The sequence below is a fragment of the Takifugu rubripes genome, chromosome 3 (assembly GCF_901000725.2).
Source record: "Takifugu rubripes chromosome 3, fTakRub1.2, whole genome shotgun sequence".
NCBI lineage: Eukaryota > Metazoa > Chordata > Actinopteri > Tetraodontiformes > Tetraodontidae > Takifugu > Takifugu rubripes.
Window position 1 is genome coordinate 8,862,900 of NC_042287.1, and position 22,330 is coordinate 8,885,229.

The 22,330-nt window shown below is 46.6% G+C and overlaps 3 protein-coding genes and 1 long non-coding RNA gene across 6 annotated transcripts; 3 read left to right on the forward strand and 1 right to left on the reverse strand.

The window, feature by feature from the left end:
* Positions 1-4,032: 4,032 nt before the first annotated feature.
* Positions 4,033-5,870, reverse strand: LOC105419990 (uncharacterized). The gene is made up of 2 exons (XR_966400.2): positions 5,315-5,870; positions 4,033-5,234 (listed from the first exon to the last, which is right to left on the reverse strand). It is a non-coding gene; the product is annotated as an uncharacterized lncRNA (long non-coding RNA).
* Positions 5,127-11,573, forward strand: spsb1 (splA/ryanodine receptor domain and SOCS box containing 1). 3 transcript variants are annotated; one of them, XR_003887822.1, is made up of 4 exons: positions 5,147-5,397; positions 9,130-9,998; positions 10,283-11,269; positions 11,350-11,573. XR_003887822.1 is itself a non-coding variant. In XM_011621961.2 (3 exons), the coding sequence occupies exons 2-3, from the start codon at positions 9,305-9,307 to the stop codon at positions 10,408-10,410; spliced, it is 822 nt and encodes a 273-aa protein (XP_011620263.1). In that variant the 5' UTR covers positions 5,127-5,261; positions 9,130-9,304; the 3' UTR covers positions 10,411-11,573. The 3 variants fall into 3 exon arrangements, 2 of the variants coding, with proteins under 2 accessions (XP_011620263.1, XP_003963161.1); XM_011621961.2 differs by having other exon boundaries at positions 5,127-5,261; positions 10,283-11,573; XM_003963112.3 differs by having other exon boundaries at positions 10,283-11,573.
* Positions 11,574-12,718: 1,145 nt separating this feature from the next.
* slc25a33 (solute carrier family 25 member 33) lies at positions 12,719-18,891 on the forward strand. Its single transcript, XM_003963111.3, has 7 exons — positions 12,719-12,988; positions 14,344-14,517; positions 15,402-15,479; positions 16,385-16,485; positions 16,578-16,644; positions 17,341-17,618; positions 17,705-18,891. The coding sequence occupies exons 1-7, from the start codon at positions 12,948-12,950 to the stop codon at positions 17,899-17,901; spliced, it is 936 nt and encodes a 311-aa protein (XP_003963160.2). The 5' UTR covers positions 12,719-12,947; the 3' UTR covers positions 17,902-18,891.
* Positions 18,892-19,219: 328 nt separating this feature from the next.
* On the forward strand, positions 19,220-22,262 carry LOC101075068 (uncharacterized). The gene is made up of 8 exons (XM_003963220.3): positions 19,220-19,763; positions 20,233-20,271; positions 20,348-20,656; positions 20,730-21,038; positions 21,124-21,438; positions 21,507-21,656; positions 21,730-21,790; positions 21,888-22,262. The coding sequence occupies exons 1-7, from the start codon at positions 19,703-19,705 to the stop codon at positions 21,768-21,770; spliced, it is 1,224 nt and encodes a 407-aa protein (XP_003963269.1). The 5' UTR covers positions 19,220-19,702; the 3' UTR covers positions 21,771-21,790; positions 21,888-22,262.
* The last annotated feature ends 68 nt before the right edge of the window (positions 22,263-22,330 follow it).

A 22,330-nucleotide genomic window follows, 5' to 3' on the forward strand; every position in this document is an offset into this window, starting at 1 on the left:
GGGCTGCAGCAGCGCCTGTCCTCCCTGTGTACTCTCTGACACCAGCGAAAATGCCCCCGCCAGCATATCCCTCACACACACCTACACCCTTCTCAGTAATGGCATCCCCTGTGATGAATAAGCCATGAGGAAGGGCCTGATAACACGTCCTATTAGATTACCTCGCTCTGCTTTACCTGGCTAATGTGGCTACATAGGCCCCCCCGGCTCGCTGCTTATCTTAATATTACCATGTTAGCTGGGGGCGGGTTGGAGCCCAGGTTTGTGTTCAGGTTGAAGGATAATGAGAGATGCTGGTGCTATCATCGCTGATGTAGGCCTCCTTTACCCGCTGTCACCAAAGGACCCTGATGTTAATGTTTGAGGAGAAGACAGGTTATCCAGGGATTACTAGTCTTGACAGGAGTAGATAATGGAGTTGGCTGGTTTTCTCCCCTCCATTGATCTCTGTGGAAAAGGTAATAGACACATTGATTTTAAAGCTCAGTGGCTCGTCTTGTTTACTCAATAGTTCAGAGGAATTCTCCATTATGTTCAATGGAGGAGGAGGAGAAGAAGGAGGAGGAGAAGAAGGAGGAGGATGAGGTGGAGGATTGCCTCAACTGACTGCACGAAGGCCCAGAAGATTGATGGGTGCGTGCTGTTTCTGAGGGAGCGCGACAGGATTTTAGCAATAAAGGATTTGAATGGTGTAGCTCTGGTGGTTAGAAGTCTGATCTCCCTGTGAATCTCCAGTGGATGCAGGTATACGCATAAATAAACCGGTGACTTCTGCTGGGAAGCATCTTGTTCGACCTCAATGGATAAAGATTCCAGCAGGACAAACCTCCAGTGGAATGTTTGTAAGTTATCAAATAAGACTGCAATATTTATTTATTAAAGTATGTAAATATAGCTTATATTAATAGTTACAATTCACAATCAAATGTTCTACTATTTTAAGACAGTAGTTAAGCTGAAACCAGATTATCAGCCTCTTCTCTGACAGCAACACACAACAAGGTCAAATATCATTACGCAAAGCTGCCTGGAACCAACAGATTTATATTAGCACCCACTTCCGTCAGCTTCTCACCTGCTTTCTCCTTCAAACTCTCCCTCGAGCTCTTCTGTTCTTTTCATTTCTAAATAAAAGCCATTGTGTCTTGCCACTCGTATAAATATTGGACGCAGGCTTTTTTGACAGCATGTGTCTCGTTAATGAAGAGTTCCAGACCCTTATTTGTTGTTCTTCTTCATAATAAATACATTTTTCAACAAAGCCTTTATTTCATGATTATGCTGGGAAAAGAGAGGGGTTTTAAAAAATAAAACAAACACACACCAAAACGCTGGCCTTCTTACCGGTTTCACGACCTCAGTGTTGACGTCACACAAGGTCAGTGTCTCAACCAACAATGGTGGATGAAGGAACTGTCGGTGTGCTTTCAGCTGCGGAATCAATCGATACGTCATCAGATTTGTCAGAGAATTCATATAAGCTGGTCGATGATGCCGTTAAAGAACTCCCATCGCAGTTTTCCCTACAGTTTGGGCTGCTGTTCTGCCAATTTCTGCTACCAGCCCAAAACTGAATATAGAGCTCAGATAATTCAATTATTGATCGCTGTGTCATCAGCACTTAACTTGGACACTTAAAAATACGTTATAAAACTGTCATTTTTATGTGTCCTGTATCACCGCTATGTGTGTGAAGTTTTTAGCAAATCAAATCACTTGAAAATTCTGTGAATAATTCTGTATTTGTCTCATTAATTGGATGTGTTTGGGGGGATGCACACAATAATCACAATAATCTAAGTCATGTACCAGGAAGACAGAAAACACAGCAGGTATTTTCACCGGCGTTCCCATGGCTTTGATGATTTGACACTTCAAGTTTTTATCACTCATGTTACCAAAGTGCCCAATAAATATACCTCTGTTTAATAATAACTGCATATTATAAAGCCTTAACACTTAGAGAGATAGCATCTGTCTGGAAGTTAGCACCTTTTATCTGCAGTAACGGCGAGCAGCTTTTTATTTCTCTGCGGTGCTGCCCGACTTGTCCTCCACTACAACTTTTAATCATCTGAGCAGACAGTCAGCCTGAATTTCCTACAGAAAATGTCACAGCGGATTTTTCCCATCTGTCTGATTTTTTTGATTTTTTTTTTAAATGTCAGCAGCTGCAGTTGAAGTGTCTCGGAAAATAACGCTTCTGCCATACAACAAAATTCGAATTTCTCTGGTTTCACTGCCATCTCACCTCTCACCCCTGCTGATCTCTGCCCTCAGGAAATTAGCTGCTAGCAAGCCCATGAATAGCGATCAATGACTCATCAATATCTTTAAAAGCAGCACCTAATTTCCTGGGTTTGGATTTTTGGGGTTAGCCAACCATATTCAGAGATTATAAGTGAATATTTAGACCAAATTTGCTGAGTGGGCTGAAATCTGTTTTTCGCCATGTCCGTGAACCCATCAGTGACCTGAAACCCGCAGCCCAGTTGAAAGTACTAACGGAACCCCATCTGTGGGTCTGCAGTTCTGAGAGAACGGCAGCGCAGCGCTGAGTCTGTTCTCCACCTCAGATTCTTCCCTGGTGTGCAGTTTCCACTCCTGATTGGCTCGCTGTGCCTCAGCAGCAATGCAGCATTCAAGTCTGCAGGCAACCTGACGAAGGAGCAGCGATGTGAGCAGAGGGGCTGCTCGTACTGCACCACACATCCTGTCCCGTCCACATCTCCCCGTCCTGCAGTGGTGCACCTCTCTCCACCGACACCTTCCCTTTCCTTCAACCAGTCAGGGCTGCTTCCACCCGCAGGAGCAAAGAAACTGCTCCAAAAATAACCAAGGTGTGCTCCCTCGCTGTTGTCATCATTGCATATACTTTATATACATATCGATGCGCACTTCTTCAAAATTCTGATTGAGCAGCAAACTCCTGGAGAACTCATAACTGTTGTGATATTCTAAACCTCAATGCAATGCTCACCAATTCAGGCCGTGAGATGTACTGCTGCACAAGCATTTTTGCTTCCCAAAACGCGACTGTTCAGGTTTTATATTGCAAGCCGTCAACTGAAACATGAGCTGCGCTCTCACCTGCAGCCTGATTCTATTTGAACCTCCAGTACAGTCAGAGAGGTGTAGGACGATTCAAACCCGGCAAGAATATTTTTAAGCTGCACTGGCTGCTGATCTTTATTCATCTCCTGGCGGGTTTGTGAGGCCGTAAACCCTCCGAGCGCCTGACAGCTGAAACTACTTCTGTAGCTTCATCAGTATGTTCCCTGCAACTGCAACCTCTGCTTGAGGACAGCCTCCACCCACCGGCCCTCCTCAAAAACTGCATCTTATTGAGGAGTGTCTGACGCAGCATGCTATCATTCACCTCTGGCTGCACGGACGTGCCTTGCAGCGTGGCCCTCCACCCCACCCCAAACGGAGGCGGTGCACTTTGTCAGCTGGAGAGTGGGGCGTACTATTGATCCTGCTGAAATGATGGTTTCTAAAAGGGAGGCATAAGCATGTCTGCGCTCCCCTCCTCCAGCGTGGAGATATCACCAAGCTCAGCACAACGCTCCATCATTGTGTGGGAAAACGGGATTTTTATTTCAGTGGGAGACAAGAGTAGGGGGTGCTAAGTCACCCCACTGAGCCAGGATTTAAATTGAGCAATGGTCCAGTCACACAAGACATAAGGTCATTTCTAGATAGTGACAAATGTGACACTCTGCATGAGTTTCCACTAGTCCAAAACATGCACCAACACGTGCTACTGAGATGTGGCGGTTCTGTCAGAAATTGCAAGTTTTATTTGCGATTGGTTCTGAGACTCAAGGTGTCAGTTTGTGAGGAACCACTAGAGGGCACTAGTGTCTTACAGCAGATATCAATTGGAATTAAATGCATAAATACACATTTCTACGCATCTTTCAAAGATGTGTTAGAATGTCTTACAACAAACCAAGAAATTTAAGAAAAAGAAGGCTGGGTGAAACAACACAACCAAATCGGTGTTGTCAGGAAAAAGGAGCTTTGGGATTTTTTTGATGCAGGTTTGAAGAAGCTTCTGCTGTGAAATATATGCAGGTACAAGTAACACTGGCCCTTTAAGTAAACGCTGCAATCGATGCACATGCAGATGCATGTGTGCTCATATTTCAACAAGGCTGCAGGAATTAGGTCAATAATTCCTAAGAAAGACAAAGAAAATGCACAATCCCAGCAAAGTTCAAATTTGACTTTATCTATTCTGCTCTAGTTACAGAACAGACAGTGTAACCACACCTCTCTCTGGCACATTAGTCACACAACAGCAAATACAAAGACAATAACAATGCTATACAGGAAAGACAACACAAGAAATTAAAAAAAAAAGTTCACCAAAAAAGTCTTTATATAACAGTTACAAGGGAATGAGTTCAGATGGATATTTTTTAACAATCCCAATCCTGTGTGACAGATGCAGCAACTTGGGTCAAGTTGTTGGGTCAAAGTCTGTGTAAGCAATAAAAATTCAATGTGGGTCGTGGAAGTGTGTGTGTGTGTAAAAACTGATTTAATTATGGCATCTCATATTAACATGTCACATGTACCCGATTATGAAGGAAGAATGACAAATGTCTGCGAATACTGGCACAGACCGCTTGACTTATATTAACTAAAAGTGCTGACTGTATTTAACTGTAAGTTATTAACTCCTAAAAATATATCTTGCATTTGAAAGCAACTTTTCCATTCAGCTGAGTAATTTTAATGGTTACGTACAAGGCAATACATCTTAAACTAAATGTGTATCAGCAGTGTGTAAAGCATTATTTATTATTGTCATTATTCCCCACATATTACATGCTGTTTTAAAATCAGTTCTCAAATGCAATTTTAAAGATACTGCTGATTTCTGAAGAGCTAACCTGAAGTGAGGTTTACATTGGCGATAATGACGAGCGCATATCTGCAGACTCATAATAATAGATTTTAAAAGTTTATAACATTTTCACACTGTGCGTTCGGGTTACAAACAAACAACAACAATGTTGCTGCGCCGAATGCCTGAATCGCCGCCTCTAAAGTTGTTGTAGGAGCAGATGTGCAACTTTAGAAGCACTCGCATCGGCTAGCCTAGCCGCGGATCCAGCGACAGGCGCACTTCCGGTAGCGGGGAGGCGCTAATCCATGGTAGCAGCTGGGAGCGTTGGACCACGTGACGCCAGGGATGTTAGAACGCAGCCACCATCGATCACCTATCGTCCATCCAGAAATAGTGAAAGGTAAGACGACAGCGTAGGAACTCTGATGGAGTAGACGAAGACGGGAGCTTCACCTGGCCTCACCAGCTCTGCCTTCCCCTACGCCGCATCACCACCCCCCATTTCCTGCTCATATGGTGGCTGCCGACTGGTTACGGTTCGTGTGTTTTCTCTTTGCATCACGCTAGCGTATGCGTTCTCAACGGTGACGCCGCGGGGGTGTACTTCCCCGCGTATGCTGCCGTAAGAGCAGCTCCGTCTGTTATAACCTCACGGCGGTGTGACTCCGGAGCTGTTGCGGTCCACGCTAGCCTTGTCCTCTGTTCGTCGCGTAACAAAACGTCTCCTGTGCTCCGGTGAAGCGTTGCCGGTCATGACTTGACTGAAGCGCCGCTTCCGGTTGTGCCTGGGCTGGGAGCGCGAGCAGCACGCGGCAGGTGAGGGCTCGTGGAGCGACCTCGAGCGACCACCTGAAGATGCGCGTGTAAGCTAGCATGACAAGCATTTATAGGTCAGCGGTCTGCGGGGCCTCCGGTCAGCAGGTTATCAGGTAGTTTATCGGTCACCAACCTGAGTGTAGCTCGCTTAACTGATAAAAAAGACGCAACCATAAGATGGTGTTTACATTGATGAAGGTGTTGAGGAAGACTGTGGACGATATAAAGGCTCTTAATAACGGAGACGGCTGTTTGTGTGCCTCAATTGCGATGCATGTTCCATATGTTTGGGCTGACCTCATTGATGACGCACAGATTTCTTGTAATTTAGTCACTCTTTTTTACCTCTTTACTGTCATCGTATTAGTTGAACAAAGAAGCACTCTCAAAAGTGCCATTTAAACTGGAGACAAAAGCTTTAATGTTGCTGCAAACGTAAATTTATGAACGTGTCATTTGAGGGGGGAAAGCGGAGTTAAAACCACGACTTAAGTCAAACGTTGATTTGCTTTGCCTGGAGGTTTTTCATAGCTTGTTTCTTGTTTGCTGGGAACAGATGCCAGTTCCTCCGTCCTACCCGGTACCACTTTGACTACACCTTGTGTAACACTCACAGTTGAATGGAAGGAAAGAAAACAAACAGAAAAAGCCTTTGTGGAAGATATGCCAAAGACGTTTGGATCCATTAGTCTCACTTGTGTCATGTTGCTGCAAAAGAATTCTGAGCTTTAAATATCAGCTGACCTTGCCTCTGCTAAACCCTCAGCTTTCTGCACTCCGCTGGTCAACAAACAAGCTCGGGTCTGGGTTCAGGTGGGCCCGGTTTATTCTGGCTTTACAATAGAGACAAGTGTTTCCTTGGCTCAGCAAGCCCAACAAGCCCTTCCTCTTGCATTTTAATAAGCTCCAAACCAACCCAGGGGCCCAGGAACCCCTGACCAGCCCAGGCAAGCATTCAACACAAATGTATCACTATTCTGCTAATGGGTGTGTTCGTTTGGAAGCACAAGGTAAATGTAGAAACACCCTCCCTGCTTGGGTTGGTTTCTGATGCACTCGCACATGTTCTGTGTATTGCAGGTCTGCCCTTCGCAGGGTGCGGACGGACGTCTGAGTTCAAATTAACACGTTTCACTCTCCCTGAATGCTGGACAGGCATTGAAAAGGAGGTTGTTTACATTGAGGTGCTGAACTCCCGCCGCTCGCTCTTTCTTCCCCCCTGTTTTCCAATCACCGCAGAGACATGACCCATTTAAGTGGTTGTTTACTTGCATTAGAAGAGCCAAAGCACTACTCAATGAAGTCTTGTCTACAATTCAATTAGAGTGGACTTCCCAGCAGCACAATTTCCCCCTCAGCACAATGCTCACTTCAGCTGAGCAGAAACAGGAAGTGGGAAGACCAGCGATCAGCTGTGGTCACACCTGCAGCGGCGAGATGTCCCCACACGTCTGTGGATTCACATCCTTTATGTGTGTTGGCATTATTGTCTAATGTGAAGTTTGATCTCGGTGAAAGGAAATGAGCAACGATTCATACATTATTTCTCGCCCTCTGATGACCAATGATAGGAAACGTCTGCAGTGTTTCTATGCTACTGGGGCAATAGGTGGGTGTCTCCACTGTAGAAACTTCCCCCAAAGGGCCATTTACATTTTCTTGGGCCTAAGCGAGTCCCTGCTCCAGGGTAGGTACTGAGATCTCCTGGGTGGGATGCTGATTGGATAAGGCCAAATGTGACACAGAAGCCAGCAGCAGAGGAGCGTTAGCCTAGCAGACGCCGCTCCTCCTCTTGTTCACAGCATCTGCCGCCTTGCACATGAAATAGATCAGAACTAAAAATGTCACATGGGCAAGACTTCACACGCCTATAGGAAATCATATGCTTTTGGAGTACTGCACTGCCATGTTTGCCTCCTTCCTTGTTTTTTTTTGATGATTTTTGCGGCTCAGCTGGGGGACGCCACAGTCAGAACAACGTTTTTGTACTGGTTGAAACGCGTGACGTCATCGGAGGATCCTACCCAGCAGTGAGGACGCAACCAAGTGAGAGGAGCAGTTCCTGAAAGATTCCTGCCCCCAGTATTTACCAGCAGCTCCTGCAGTGGGAACAGGCCTATTTTTAGGGATTGTGGGGATGCTAGTGACGCACCAGCTCGTGGGTGCTTTCAAAGTCACCCTTTCTTAGCATCGCCTCGCATGTTCACAATAAACTCTTTATCGCCACATTTTGTTTATTACATAGACATCAGAGTTTATTTTCTCAGAAAAGTGGAGCGTGCGTTCACAAGTCCTGTGAGAGAGATCCTGTTTGAAGGAAAGCTGGAGATGTAGCAATTATGGGAAATTGAATATAACTAACTAAATCATTCTTGACTGTTTCTCCTGTGTTTGTGCTCTTCTATCCTAATTGACTCATTCAGCCAAAGTAGGACAGGAGATGGGTGTATCCCTGTGAAGCATGTATAGCTTACATGTAAAGAGTGGTTCAGAACCACTCAGAGGGTTAGCGGGCTAATATGGCTGCCTGAACAGTCAGCCATAACTCCATTTGATCAGATTTTAGCAGATTCAACACTTCAGTGAATCACTACTGCATCATGGAAGCATTCCGCGACTTGGCACCCACGCGCCATCTTTTCAGTGGGATCCAATTGTTTTGAAAGTATTCCAGTCATGATTCATGTTGTCGCGCCACCCAACCTGCGTCAGCCGAGTCTTAGGTAAGAGTGACTGCACAGGAACCAGTTTGAGATTACCTGGTGAGCTAAAACCTACAACTCAGCCGGGCTGAGTGTGTACAGACACTTTCCAACACACCTAAATATTGTAGTCTTTGTTTTGATGTGGTGCTTGATGAGTGAAGGGGGGGGGGATCAACGATCTTGAGCAACTTTGTTTTTTAAGACATTTTAAGACCCTGTGTGAGTTTTCTCCAGGTACTCCAGTTTATTTCCACTCCACAAACATACACGTGTCGATCGGAGACCCTAAACCAGCTACGTGTGTGTGTGTGTGTGTGTGTGTGTGTGTGTCTGTTCTGTGACCGACTGGTGTCCCGTCGAGTTGCTTCACTGTTCGTTTCTGTGGCGGCTGGGCGAGACACTGGTACTCCCCATGGCCCCGAGCGGGAGTCGGCAGGAGTTTACAGGAAGTGGTTGGATGGATTATACGTTTCTGTGGTCGTGCGAGACTGTTTCTAGTTAATATAGATGTCACAAATCAGCTCTTGAGGCAGGTCTACTGCTGATATAGGTCTTCTACTCTGAGCATGTAATCTTTCCAAATTGTATGATTGATTTTAAACTAGTGCCTTCTTTTTGTTGAGTCCAATAAACTGGAGTATGCTGTCACCTTTAATGCACTGGTTTGCCACCAGATTCTTGGTCAAACATCAAAAATGGCTGGTTTTGTCAAATTTTTAACACGGGTTCTTTAATTTCTCCTGGTAGGTTTCCGGCATTGACTAGTCTGGCAGTGGCCCCCTGCGTCTGATACCGAAGCAGAAACTAGCTTGTGGTGTTGGAGGAGCACGGTGGAAGATTGGGCCTGTAGCCAATTACTCCCCCCATTTATATTTAAGGAGGGGGGGAGGAGGAAGAGGAAGGTGCCGCACCTGCTCGGAGCATGGGGCAGAAAGTCCCAGGTGGCATTAAAACCATTGATATGCGGGATCCGGCGTTCAGTCCCCTAAAGCAGGAGCTGCAGGCCCTAAATCACACCAAGCCATCTCGGCTGGATCTGCTGCTGGACATGCCACCCGCCGGCCCGGACGTCCAGGTCCAGCACTCGTGGAATAACGACGACCGCTCGCTTAACATCTTCGTCAAGGACGACAACAAGCTGGTGTTTCACAGGCACCCAGTGGCGCAGAGCACAGACGCCATCAGGGGGCGTGTTGGCTACACAAGGGGACTGCATGTGTGGGAGATCAGCTGGGCCATGCGTCAGAGGGGGACGCACGCTGTGGTCGGCGTGGCTACTAGCGACGCCCCCCTGCACTCGGTGGGCTACACGGCCTTGGTAGGGAGCAACGCTGAGTCCTGGGGCTGGGACCTGTGCAGAAGTAAACTGCACCACGATGGCAAGAATCACCCTGGGAAAAGCTACCCGGCGTTCCTGGAGTCAGACGACACCTTCATCATTCCAGACTCCTTATTGGTGGTCTTGGACATGGACGAGGGGACTCTTGGCTACATAGTGGATGGACATTATCTGGGGGTGGCGTTCAGAGGACTTAAGGGCAGGAAGCTGTACCCTGTGGTGAGCGCCGTGTGGGGACACTGTGAGATCCGGATCCGCTACATAAATGGACTTGATCGTAAGTTCAAACTTCTTCCGAACGTCTAACAATCGTTCTGTGTTTGGAGTTTTTATAGAATTGACGGGTGACGTTTTGTCCTTGTGGTCCTGTGATGAGACCGACTGACTGATATCTCTGGTATCTTTGACTCTGGCTTAAATATAAATCAGGCGTGTCCCAGAATTACCTGTACAGGATTGATTTTCTCCACTAATATTAACTGCACTCAACATTTCGCTTTTCATTCAGTGTTTTTAATATGTGACACATTTCTTACGTGTTCTTTTGTCTCTTCTCCTTAGCTGAACCCCTCTCTCTAATGGATCTGTGTAGGCGTTCTGTGCGCGTCGCGTTAGGAAGAGAACGCCTGAATGAAATCCATAGACTGCCGCTGCCAGCTTCTCTCAAGAACTACCTGCTCTACCAATGACGGTGCTAGCAAACATATCACAGTCAGCACGCCCAGGGCTCTCTGCCTCCTCGTGTTTCTCTGGGATCCTCCAAGGGTTAAAAACCCGTCTGACAACATTGCTCACACTTCCCACGCTGGCTCGGCCTACGAGCAGCCTCCTCTATCAGTGGCCAGACGTCCTGTCAGGTTTCTTATTCTGTTTTTATGACTCTTTGCAATTGTAATCTCTCACTATAAATTCAGGAAACACTCCACACTATGCACATGCTGATCCAGATGAGGGCCTGGTGGTTAAGTAAAGGTCACGTGACGGCACATGGGGTCAGTATCTCTCCTTTAACCTCCCAGCTCAGAGATTCTGTGACTTAGCCTTTTAATTTTGTTTGTCTGCTGTTCCTGGCGGGGGCAAACCTTTTTGGTTTTGGTGCAGATGTGCAATGCTCACGATCGGCCACAAGGTGGCGGCATGCGCGTCAACCTGAACATCAGCACGAGCCAAAATCAAGTTTGGTTTTAGACGTGATGCTTTTAAATGAGTGATGGATGAAGAACACAGGTTAACCCGATGCGGTCAGGGTATGCTGAGGTGCCCCCATGCAAGATTCAGTGTAAGGTCAAAGTGTACTCCCTTGGTTGACATCAAGGTACGAGAAGGACCATTATCTGCAGACATTTTAATGTAAGGATTTTGTCACTGTGATCACTGTAGCACGTAACTGCAGGATTTTCCCCCCTCAATTCTGTCAGTTGTTTTTAAAATCTTTCTTTTACTCATTCTCTACTCGGTAATTTTCTGACCACCTGCTGTCAGGACGCGAGTGCTGCACCAGTGGTTCTCTGAGCTGTTTGTTGGTTTACACACATTCTTCCAGTAGATGTAAGTTGTCCAGTAAAATATGATGACCATGATGGTGCAAGGTGTTGCCACTGATTAACTTCCAATTTTATCCACCACAGCGACAAAAAAAAAACCCTCCACAAAGTGCTCCACAGCTGCAGTAAAAGGTCAGACTGCTAGTGTGTTATGCATCGAGTGCCACATTAGAACCCTGATAATTCTAGAGTTTCGTTTAAGTGTGCAGAAATCAGTGTGCCACTCCTTCATTCTCCCTTGCTTGCAACTTTTTTTTATTTTTGCTCCTTGTAGAATTGTTTGTATCTATTAAAGTTTATTTCAAATACCTCTGTGTACTCAACTTTCTTCAGAAATGGGGGGAGCCTGTAAAATCTTGTTGTTTTTTTTAGTTTGGGTTTGGCACTGACATTTTGCTGAGCTCATTTGAACTGTGCGAGTTTGTACCACTCCTTACCGGCTGCTTCTCTGTTATACATGAGATTGAAAATGTTACACGTTTCTTTGATTTACAATTGCAGATTATGTTCACAGGTCGGCCGCCGTCGTTGCTTCCCCCCCGATCAGAGATCACATGCGACCCAACGCCTGTTGTGAGTCACGGTCCTACTTTGTTATGCAGGACATGAAACCCAGTCTGCACTTGCATAGACGGTGGAATCCTTCCCAGTGCAGCAGCTCCAGTTAAACTCATAAAATTCAAAGCTTTCATTATAGATGGGGATGATGTCCAAAGTCTTGTTTGTGTTCTGCTCCTCCAGTCTCCAGGACAAAAACAGGCTGCTGTCACGGACAAGTTTTACCGGTTTGAAGCCTCTGACACAGTTTTGTAGATGTTGGAACATATAGATGGGGTAGCAATATGATTTCTACAGATTAAATATTTGCTAAGTTTGGGAAAAACAACACATGCATTCCAGTTTTTTTTTTTTAATTGCTTGCAGCTGATTGGGGGACAACACATTCCTTCGCACTGCCATCATGTGTTCTAATGGCTCCTTTAGCAGGTCCTGAGGGCTTATCTTGTTTTGGTCGCTTGTTTTAAAAATTAAATGATATCGGGGTTAAATATTTCATATATGTTAGAGTCTTGTGATTAGGGTTGTATTCCTGTTTTAAAATAAAATCTGACTTTGCACAAAAACAAAGGTCACTGCCAACCTAACCTGTCATTATCTACGTCACACACACGTTAAATGCACCCTAGTTTTCGTTGCCCAGGTGACGCACATCCCGATAATGCGCACAGTCCTCGGTTGCCTGTTTTGACACGTAGTTGTTGCATAATTTTCACCCCGCTGCCGTCGTCAACATCCACCGAAAACACTATTGCCTCCGGGGGCATTATCGCGTCTGGAGATAACTGAAGGTCAGCGGGACTGGAAAGTTCAAGGTGTACCCGTCTTTGTTGTTGCGTGACTGCTGCAACCGGAAGAGCAACAGGCATCCGGCATCTGCGCCCCCTTGAGCACGAGCCCTCGCGCGCTCAACACGTGTTCCTACGTCACAGACAACGCCCCCGTCCGGCCCTCTCACGTAATGTCAGCCCTTCAGATCACCATGTTCCCGGAACAGCCGAGCATTAGCCGCTGCAAGCCGCCGGGGGCAAGAGAAGCGACTTTGTGATTCCGGAGCCGTTTAAAGAGCGCAGCGGGATTATGGTGGCTGTTTAAAATAAAGGAGACACTAGATAGAATAAAAGATGCCACAGAAAGACACGTTGCTACATCTGATCGCTGGGGGGTAAGTCATTTAAGCTAATGCCGGGCGTCCGTTGGAACAATACTGGCGGCTGCTAGGTTAATATAACCCCCGTGTTTCAATGAGCTACATTTTAAAGCTCTTGTGTGAAGCCAAGGAGCAGTTTTGTTCTGCTTAAAACATCGGCGAGGCGCCGCAGCTCGTGGTAGCGCGAGGTTCTGTCAATGTCCGCTACCTGTCGACAAGGCTCCCGCGATTCTGCGCATGCGCTCCGTGCAAATCTAATGGTTATTAACACAAAAGTTGAGAGTTTATATGCTCATTATGTTCCATGTTGACTTTGCTGTGGAATAAGAAGATCGCACGAGTAAATAATTAATTGGTTACGCTGTGTCGTAAGCGCTTAACCTGGACAGTTACATAAAAGCACCGGGAGCACTATTAGGTAGGACCCCCTCGAATAGCCACCCTCGAAAATATTGGTTAAAACAAAACACACGATCGTGTTTTATATGGCAACGTTAGCGTGGATGGATGTAGAGCCAACCGTAGGTGAGAGCTGCAGAGGTGGAGAGACGGTGGCCTCGCATCCATGGCAAAATATGTTCCATTCATTTAGGACACGATAGCAGCCAGTCGACTGAATCGTCGGGAGAGTTTTATTTAGGCCAGAAATGCACTTTTGTGAGGGCTAACTCCATTTTTAATCAGCTTCTCGCGCTGCTTCGTCCCACTGTTAGCATGGCAGCATGCACGCTCCGGTCCATCAGGATGGCCGCACTTGAGTCTACTGTAGCCGCCCAGCACTGATGCTAGCAGCTCACCTTTCCAAAGAACTCACGCTATTATCATTTGAAGGATTTTTTAATGTGATTATAAGAATGACCTCCAAATGGCGTGAAGGTCGAATGTCAACCCCCAAAGTCCTCAAAAGGGATCCATTTTGCCCTTGAACCGTAATTTTATATATAAGTGATGGGGATAGGTTGGACTAGCCTTCGTTAGCAATATTGTTGAGTCAATCTTCCAGCCAAAGGCTTATTATAATCTGTTCCAAGCTTCTAATGAGGCCGCTGATCATGGTATAGAGAATACAGGATGTAACCTGATGTACTGGACACCAATGAATTAATAGTTCTTGCTCAAATCTCCTCTGGGAACGTTTTTTTGTGGAGAGTGACGCTCTAAATCCAGATAATCCCTGAGGGATGAAACCACAAACAGCAGATGTGTTTGGGTATTTCTGCTGAAGTGGAGGAGGAGACCAGCCTGTGAACATAATTGGGCATTGCTGAAAAATGCTGTGGGGGATATGCAGCAGTACTCTTAATGACAGTAAATTACTGTGATCAAATAATGCTCGTCCCACGATCTCAACATTTGTGATTTGTTTTCAGGTGTAGTGGGACAGTGGGGGCCATAGTGACCTGCCCATTGGAGGTGCTGAAGACACGGTTGCAATCATCTGGCCTCACCCTCAGACCAGTTTTCCAGGTACAGCTGGGAACTGTGAGTGGAACCGGAGTTATCCGCCCAGGGACTGTTACACCAGGGCTGCTGCAGGTCCTACGGTGAGAGTTCCTTCATTATGAGACAAACACACTCGCAAAAAAGGGATAAGGGTGTTTTGTTTTAATTTGGATACCTGTCCACCTGTACCTGTAAAGCAAATGGTATTATGTTGCTGATGGCGACATTTGATTTGTTACACTCCTTTATTTGTTGTCAATATTTTTAAGTGAAGGATTTACTGCCAAGCATGGACTCATTCCGGATGAACAGTTTTTTGTCAGTAAAAACTCCAGATCGGCCCCAAGATGTATGGTTCAGTCAAGGTTTTTGTTTAATGTCGACTGAAAGTAGACCTTCTGTTTCTATACTTAGATCCGCCAAGAGCGAGGGGACTATTTCTGTCATTAGGTTCTTGATTATGTAACTCTGAAATGACTGCAACCACGTTCTGAGTTGCTGTGCCTAGTTGCAAGGTTAAAATGTTTCTGGGAACTATCCAGTGTCACTTTTGGCCGTTCATTTCATGTAGCTGATTTTGCATATAGGAACATTGTTCATGCTGAAAAGCAAGCCAGTCATTGTTTTTGAAACCAGTTCCGTGAAGGTGAAGATGCCTGCAGGTTCTATCTGTACTGGTGCCATTAGCAGCGGCACTTCCCCTGTCCTGTGGCAGCCTGTGGAGTGACTGACTGTCCACTAGGCACTAATACCGTGGGGCTGACATAGCATGCTGAGTGCCGCTTAGAGTTCATGGCTCAGTTTTCCGAATATATGCCAAGCAAACTCCAGTTACCGGGCCTTGGCGGCAGTTCCTGATGGGAGCCGCCTCCTCATTTTCTTAATAGATAGTTTGCTCAGAGAAGCATCTGTGCCGTAACATGCTCTGAGCGTCTCTGTTAACACTTTACTGCCCTAGTTCATTGACATGTTTACTATTTTTCAGATCAATCCTTGAAAAGGAAGGACCGAGGTCTCTGTTTCGTGGCCTGGGGCCAAACCTCGTTGGCGTGGCTCCTTCAAGGTAAGAGAAAAACCTGAGTTGTTTTTGTGTTCATGTATCTCAAAGTCCTGGAAATATGTGGCAATGCTGTGTTTATGATAGTTCTGTGTTATGATAACATAACGTACGGGCATATGTCCCAGTAGTCCGAAACAATAAATAAAGCAATGGTGAGGACAGTGGTGGCGTCATGTTCTGCTGATAGCAAACACTGACGCTTGCGTTTGTTTTTAACCTGCAGAGATATGCAAGTCACAAGCTAACTTGGTGGCAGTAGAGGGAGGCTTTTAGAATTGTCTTTAGAAGAAATTTAAAAGGAAATGTCCTTATAAAGTGTGACGCCGTGAATGGAGCCAAACAGAAAGGAGGTGACCTGCACGATCGATTTAAACATTATAAATCACAGTCAGAAAGGCTTCAGCTGCAAACAGGTGTACCACCAGTTGTCACCTTTGTTCTCATTTCATGTTAGCGTCAACAAGCCTCCCCCTCCCCTCCCCTCGCTGGGGACTTAAATAAACAAGTGGACAATACATTCCCAATGCTGGGAAGAGTTTATTCATTTTTCAAGTCAGGGAAACTGTTGATTCACATAAACATTACCTGTTCCGGGTGTCAGAAGCTCAACACGTTAGCCGTTAGCTCACTTTTGTCTTAACGTCCAAACCGAGGCAGCCCCACATTCAGAGCAGCCTGGTGGGCATCGCTGGTGCCCAGTGCTTATTCAGCCTGTTCTGCTGCAGCGACAGCGTATTCCAGAAAGCTGGCGGTGCCAGCAGGCTCCGGGGGAACCGAGTGCTCTGGATACGCTGCGTGAAAGGCCGTCAAACAGAATCCGTTGTTATAAAAACCACATTACGGTTGCTGGGTCATCTGTGTGGTTTCTGCTCTGAGAAGTTCTTACCAGCTGCTTCTGTGTGTTCCAGAGCCATTTACTTTGCTGCTTACTCAAAATCTAAAGAGATTTTCAATGGACTGTTGGTCCCCAATAGCGGAGCGGTGCACATGTCATCCGCCGGTGTCGCAGGTGAGCTAGTTTACATGTTTCTGATCTTTCTCAGCGGCGCCAAGTTGAGTGTCACACGGCGTCATCTTGCACCTTTTGTTCCCCTCACTCAGCTTTTGTTACTAACTCTCTGATGAACCCCGTCTGGATGGTCAAGACCAGGATGCAGCTGGAGAAAAAGTGTGTATCGCACTCACTCATTTTCATTTATTTCTTATGCATTCCAGCTTTTTAAGATTTGTGTAAAATAATATGTCAGGGGTGTGTGCATGAGAATGTGTGCTATAGCAAATGACCTTCACCGGCACCCTGATCACTGTCCTTTGGTCGTGTAGTGTGTAAAACTGAGCTTGTGACCTGCTCCATAAATACACAGTGCTGACGCACAGCCCTGCGTGCATAAGAAGAATCTATATTTACCGAACCAAGTGCAGGCCAGAACCGTCATGAGGGGTCATGCGCCTTCTCGACCCGTCTTTCAAGGGCGGGTTCTTACACTGGGGGAATCCATTAGTTCAAACTCAACTAGTTAATCTTTCAACCCCATAAGGAAATGCTCCAACTTACCTTTGAGACTGATGAATTATTCAGACGAGTCATAGAGCAAACGAAAGACTTTCCTGGGTTGTGACATCGCGGTCTTAGTCAGGAAAGAAATGTTCTTTTTTTTTTTTGATTTTCAGTTTGAGTCCAGTCATCCCACACTCCAAAACCACCCTCATTATGTTGATCGGAAACTCCCAAAGGCCACGTGTGTGTGTGTGTGGGTGGGGATGGGTGTGTGTGTGTGTGTGGGTGGGTGGGGTGGTATTATTTTGGACAAAATGAAGCCTTTGAAGATGCTGTTGTGACACTACCGTGTGTGACCTTTTTCAGGGCCAGAGGAGAGAAGAAGATGAACGCACTTCAGTGTGCACGCTATGTTTACAAAACGGAAGGAATCCGAGGCTTCTACAGAGGCCTGACGGCGTCGTACGCCGGGATCTCGGAAACCATGATCTGCTTCCTCATCTACGAGACCCTGAAGAAAGAGCTCGCCGAGAGCCAGCTGACCTCCCGAAATGGGGAACAGAAAGGGGCATCGGACTTCCTGAGCCTGATGCTGGCAGCTGCTTTTTCAAAGGGCTGTGCGTCATGCATAGCCTACCCTCATGGTAAATGTCTGCAGACCCCGCTTGATTCAAACGTAAAGAAAAGCTGCATTCAAGTCACTAACATGTCCTCTCTGTGTCGCCTTCAGAGGTCATCCGGACAAGGCTGCGCGAGGAAGGCAGCAAGTACAAATATTTCTTCCAAACGGGGAGGTTAATAGCAGTGGAGGAGGGTTACGCCGCTTTTTATAGAGGACTCATTCCACAGCTAATTAGACAAATCCCCAACACGGCCATCGTCCTCTCCACTTATGAACTCATTGTCCACCTGCTGGGAGACAAGTGAAACCCATTTCTAGATGAGTAAAGGGTACAAAGATCCCTGGGAAAAGAGACTATGAAGAGCAGCACATCCTTTATTTTGTTTATTGAAGTGCTCCAGAGACTTTATGGAAGGATTAAATCAGGTCGTTCTGGTATCCAAAGAGCTAAACACATTATTTTATTAACAGATTGTCATTTATCAAAGTAACTCAAGAAGCTGTGGTATTTCTTTTTAACAATACTCTCTTCTTACATCACTATACATTTAAGTTAATTAAGTTATTTTGTTATTTTAATGACATTGTTTTACCTGTGGTTAATGTTCCAAACACACAGCTGTGCAGTTTTGTTCCAACGATAGGGGGCGCTCACGGTGACGTTAGCCCGCTCCAGGGGATGACAACACAGACCATTGTGTGATTAGCTTCCTGTAAAGTGCACGTTTGGAAGTGTGAATGACAGAGCCTGACTGTTTTTTTTTTCATTAATATATACATGTGTACAGGTTTATTGTGTGTCTCCTTTGTAGGAAAAAAGATATAATAGAGTGCTTACCTGACCTAGCGTCACTAAATTCCCTGACCATTGTAAACACTTACAGAAACATTGCACAATAGCTGTAGGCCTGAGGAGGTCATTAGGCTTTTTCTTCCAGAAAATGTAAGGAAAGTTGTGGAATACATGCATGCACAACGGTTACATATTTATTTTGATTTTCATCTGCATTTACTTGTTAAATATATTCTGAAGCCTTAAGAATACACTTGAATCATGATAAAACATGCAGGTGAGGCCAGTGTGTTCCCATTTCCAATTTCAATTTGTTCTGTTTGTTTCTTGTTTCATTTTTTAATTAATTGTTTTACAAATCTGTCACATTTTGCTCACGTCATGGAAGTTTTTCTCTGACTTGGCATAATAAGGTTTAGTCATCTAAGACAGGAAATTCCTTTTTAAAAAAAAAAACAAAAACATGGCCTCTGGCAATAATTTTGAAAAAAAAAAAAAAAAAGATTCAACAGCAACAAAAATCTGCAAAAAATTCATTCTAATTTTCATGATAACAGATTTACCTCAAGCAATTTCAACCTGAGCAACTCTGACTGAAAAAGCAGGAGGAAAAGGTGGCGAATTTTGGACAGGATGCTAATAACACTATAAACTTTAGTAAATTGTGTCAGAATAAATGCTCAGAAGTCATTTGTAAATGGAAATGAAGTTATAAATATGGATGTAGAAGAAAATATAAGAAAATAAAGAATAACTACCGGTAATGATATTAACCAGTCAAAGTTATTACAGTTACCACCTTGTCGATAACTGTCAAACTACGAGGCTTTAATTCGTCCAAACCAATGCAGTGTGCATGGGAACACTTCAGCCTGGTCCGAGGAGTCGCTCCGGGGGGGCCACGCCGGCGGAGGCGGAGTCTGGAGCGCGGCACTGCGGCCTGTGGTGACCTCTGCCTGCCGCAGGACGCAGCACCCATCATCGGACGGGAGCTCGCCCGACGCTGACGTGAACATGGCGCCCTGACAGGATGTCGCTTCCCTGGAGTTCATCCCGACCTGCGCCGTGAGACAACCGCGACACGCAGCGGGGCTCGTCAGCGACCAGACGTTTATTTCCCGAGGATTTAATCGTTAGGGATTGTTATTGATATTACTATCTCGACCATGACTTTACCTGTCTTCACTTGGTTAAACTTGTGTCGGCTCCTGCGTAACTTCGCCAGTCCGAGCTGCGAAGCTAAGCTAACGCGTTAGCATCCCGCTCCGGCCGGTCGTCCCGCATCCTCGCCGCGGTAAACACGCATCCTTCCGATGCCGACTGATGGAAGGCTGAGGGCGACCATGTTGACATTCCTCCATATCCTTTTAGCAGGTAAGTGGCAGCTAATCGGGCTGCAGCTTAGCATGCAAGGAAGCGAAATAGCTCCCGATTTAATAAAAGGAACGCAGGAAAAGCGGTTTAGGCAGTAGGAGGTTTGAACAAAAACACGCCCGATGTTGCAAAACTATTAGGCAGAGATGGTCAGATATTAATGCACTGACAAGAGTGGTGTTGATATCTGATGGGAGAGCATTTAGCAGGAGCGTTCCTGCTTTTACAAACGGCAGTTTTAGAAAATACGCTTTATTTTCCGATGTCCGCTCAGTTATCAGCTTCTGCCTTCACTTTATGACTTTTAGTGCAAACTAGCAGCTTTTTGAAATGACTCAGTAGTCAAACTCTTGCTGAGTCATTTGTGGAATACAGTTATCAGGTTCTGCCAGTGGCGCCTAATCTCACTGGATTTTATTTTTCTTGAAAGGTTAAATCTCATTATCATCCCATTTTTATATTTTTGCAGGCCTCTCGGGTGTCCTGTGGGATGGAATCGATGCCTTCGGTAAGCCTGGGTGGTCAAATCTGACACATCGGCCTCCATATGTAGATGTTGTAAATAACTCGTGGCTGATCAATAGGTGGGGTCAGGCTGGTAGATGGGGACAACAAGTGTTCTGGCAGGGTTGAGGTGGTCCACCACGACCAGTGGGGGACTGTTTGCGACCACGGCTGGGACCTCCGCGAGGCAGACGTGGTGTGCCTGGAGCTGGGGTGTGGCCTGGCCGAATCTGCCCTCCGAGGTGCCGTGTTCGGCCCGGGCGGCGGGGAGATCTGGCTGCGGCACGTCCAGTGCACGGGACACGAGAGCAGCCTGTCCCGCTGTGCCGTCGTCCTCTACAGCAACGCCTACTGCACCCATGAGAACGACGCAGGGGTGAAATGCTCAGGTGATTGGCGCGAGTTTTTCCCCCCCTTTCCGCAAGCGGACGCTTCATTTACTCGTCATCCTCTGTTGAACAGGGACCCTTTTCACTCCCACCCTCACCCTGCTGTCCCCCCACACCGTGTTCTCCCCCGGGGAGGCCGTCCGCTTCAGCTGCAGCGTTCTGCTGGGGCACCACATCAGCGACTTCCACTTGTACAAGCAGGGGGCGTCGGCGCCGCTGGTGATGCAGAGGGCGGAGCAGACCCAGAGCAGAGTGGAGCTGACGCTGTCCGACGTGGAGACCTTCCACCAGGGCAGCTACAGCTGCCGCTACAGGATCAAGGGGGGCTTCCCTTCCCACGTGCTCGACTCCCCGCCCAGCAACTCCATCAGTATTACCGTCGGTGAGTGGCGTTCGATCCTCCTGTTGTCATTTTGGGCCGACGGTAGCGGGAGCGATGTCACCTCTTCCTGTGTGATTGGGCGCAGTGGAACTCCTGACCCCCCAACACTGGTACAACACGTCCTCCGAGGCCCCGGCTGGTTCCGTCATCAAAGGCCACAGCTTCAACATCACCTGCTCCACGCCGCACCAGTACCCCGGGGGCTCCTTCCAGCTGCGGCTGATCCGCTCCAATGGCACGGTGCGCCAGTCTCTGCCCGCCCTCTCCACGTCGGTCACCTTCACCTTCGCCAGCGCCCAGAGCTCCAACGAGGGCTACTACTACTGCCTGTATCGGGTGCAGCTGGGCGGACGCACCTTCGTCTCCAGGGAAAGCCAGCCCCTGCCCATCGCCGTTAAAGGTGAAACACGGCTTTATAGACCAAACTCTTAATGCAGCATCCACCGACGTGTGCCCTCCCTCCCTCAGATCCAGATCCAGTTCTGAGTCCGATGATGGTCAGCTGGCTCATTTCCGGCCTGACCTTCATCGTGACCGTCGTCATCGTCGTCATCATGGTCAAGGTGCTGCGCAACAAGGAGAAGCAGCCCTCTGAACTGGAGCGAGAGACCAGAACCTGTAAGTCTGCCCTCTCTTTTCCCCCTGCGCCAGCCTCAAAGAGAGACCTTTGTTAAAGAGTCTCTGTCCACAGGTGTGGACAACACTTACGTCGCCTTGTCAATCAACAAGTGACGTGCAGCCGAACGCTGAAGGTAAAAGCCACATTTGATGGTTGGTGCTATCGTCTCTCCTATGAATTTAAAATGCTTCATTATGTCCGGTTTTCTCTTTTTTGTTCTCCGTGACCAGCTGGAGGACTCGTCCTGCGTCTGTCAACAGTTTGGTCTTCCGTCGCTGCAGTATTGTCACAGCAGAGCTCAGGCTGGATTCCGGCGGGATCGGGCAATTAAAGACGTCTCTCAGGTGCGAAAACTGCGTCTCAAAGATGCACGGGAGAAACTGTGAAGCGTGGCTCTCAGGACTGTGCGTGTCTGCCTGTGTTATTTATGACGTGACCACAGACTCCACGAGCTTAATAACGAAGTAGCATCTACAGATGAGTGATCCTTACAGGATTAGACCTTTTTGTATTTCAAGCGTAACCTTACTATGCATCCAACTGTAAAATGTACATAATTGCACTTTTAATTTTAAAAAATAAACTGCTGATGTTTTTGCTTCTGACCTCCGATTATATTTTATATATCATCAGTAAGTCTGAACTTTATACAAGGTTATTTTCAACCGCCAAC

What these genes read in the sequence shown, in the direction of transcription:
- slc25a33 (XM_003963111.3), top strand. Translation starts at nt 12,948, where the DNA reads ATGCCACAGAAAGACACGTTGCTACATCTGATCGCTGGGGG. An exon ending in GGGCTGCTGCAGGTCCTACG is followed by an intron (nt 14,518 to 15,401) that starts GTGAGAGTTCCT and finishes ACTATTTTTCAG; the next exon opens with ATCAATCCTTGAAAAGGAAG. An exon ending in GTCATCCGCCGGTGTCGCAG is followed by an intron (nt 16,486 to 16,577) that starts GTGAGCTAGTTT and finishes CCCCTCACTCAG; the next exon opens with CTTTTGTTACTAACTCTCTG.
- LOC101075068 (XM_003963220.3), top strand. Translation starts at nt 19,703, where the DNA reads ATGCCGACTGATGGAAGGCTGAGGGCGACCATGTTGACATTCCTCCAT. An exon ending in GGATGGAATCGATGCCTTCG is followed by an intron (nt 20,272 to 20,347) that starts GTAAGCCTGGGT and finishes GCTGATCAATAG; the next exon opens with GTGGGGTCAGGCTGGTAGAT. An exon ending in CGCAGGGGTGAAATGCTCAG is followed by an intron (nt 20,657 to 20,729) that starts GTGATTGGCGCG and finishes TCTGTTGAACAG; the next exon opens with GGACCCTTTTCACTCCCACC.
- spsb1 (XM_011621961.2), top strand. Translation starts at nt 9,305, where the DNA reads ATGGGGCAGAAAGTCCCAGGTGGCATTAAAACCATTGATATGCGGGAT. An exon ending in CTACATAAATGGACTTGATC is followed by an intron (nt 9,999 to 10,282) that starts GTAAGTTCAAAC and finishes TCTTCTCCTTAG; the next exon opens with CTGAACCCCTCTCTCTAATG.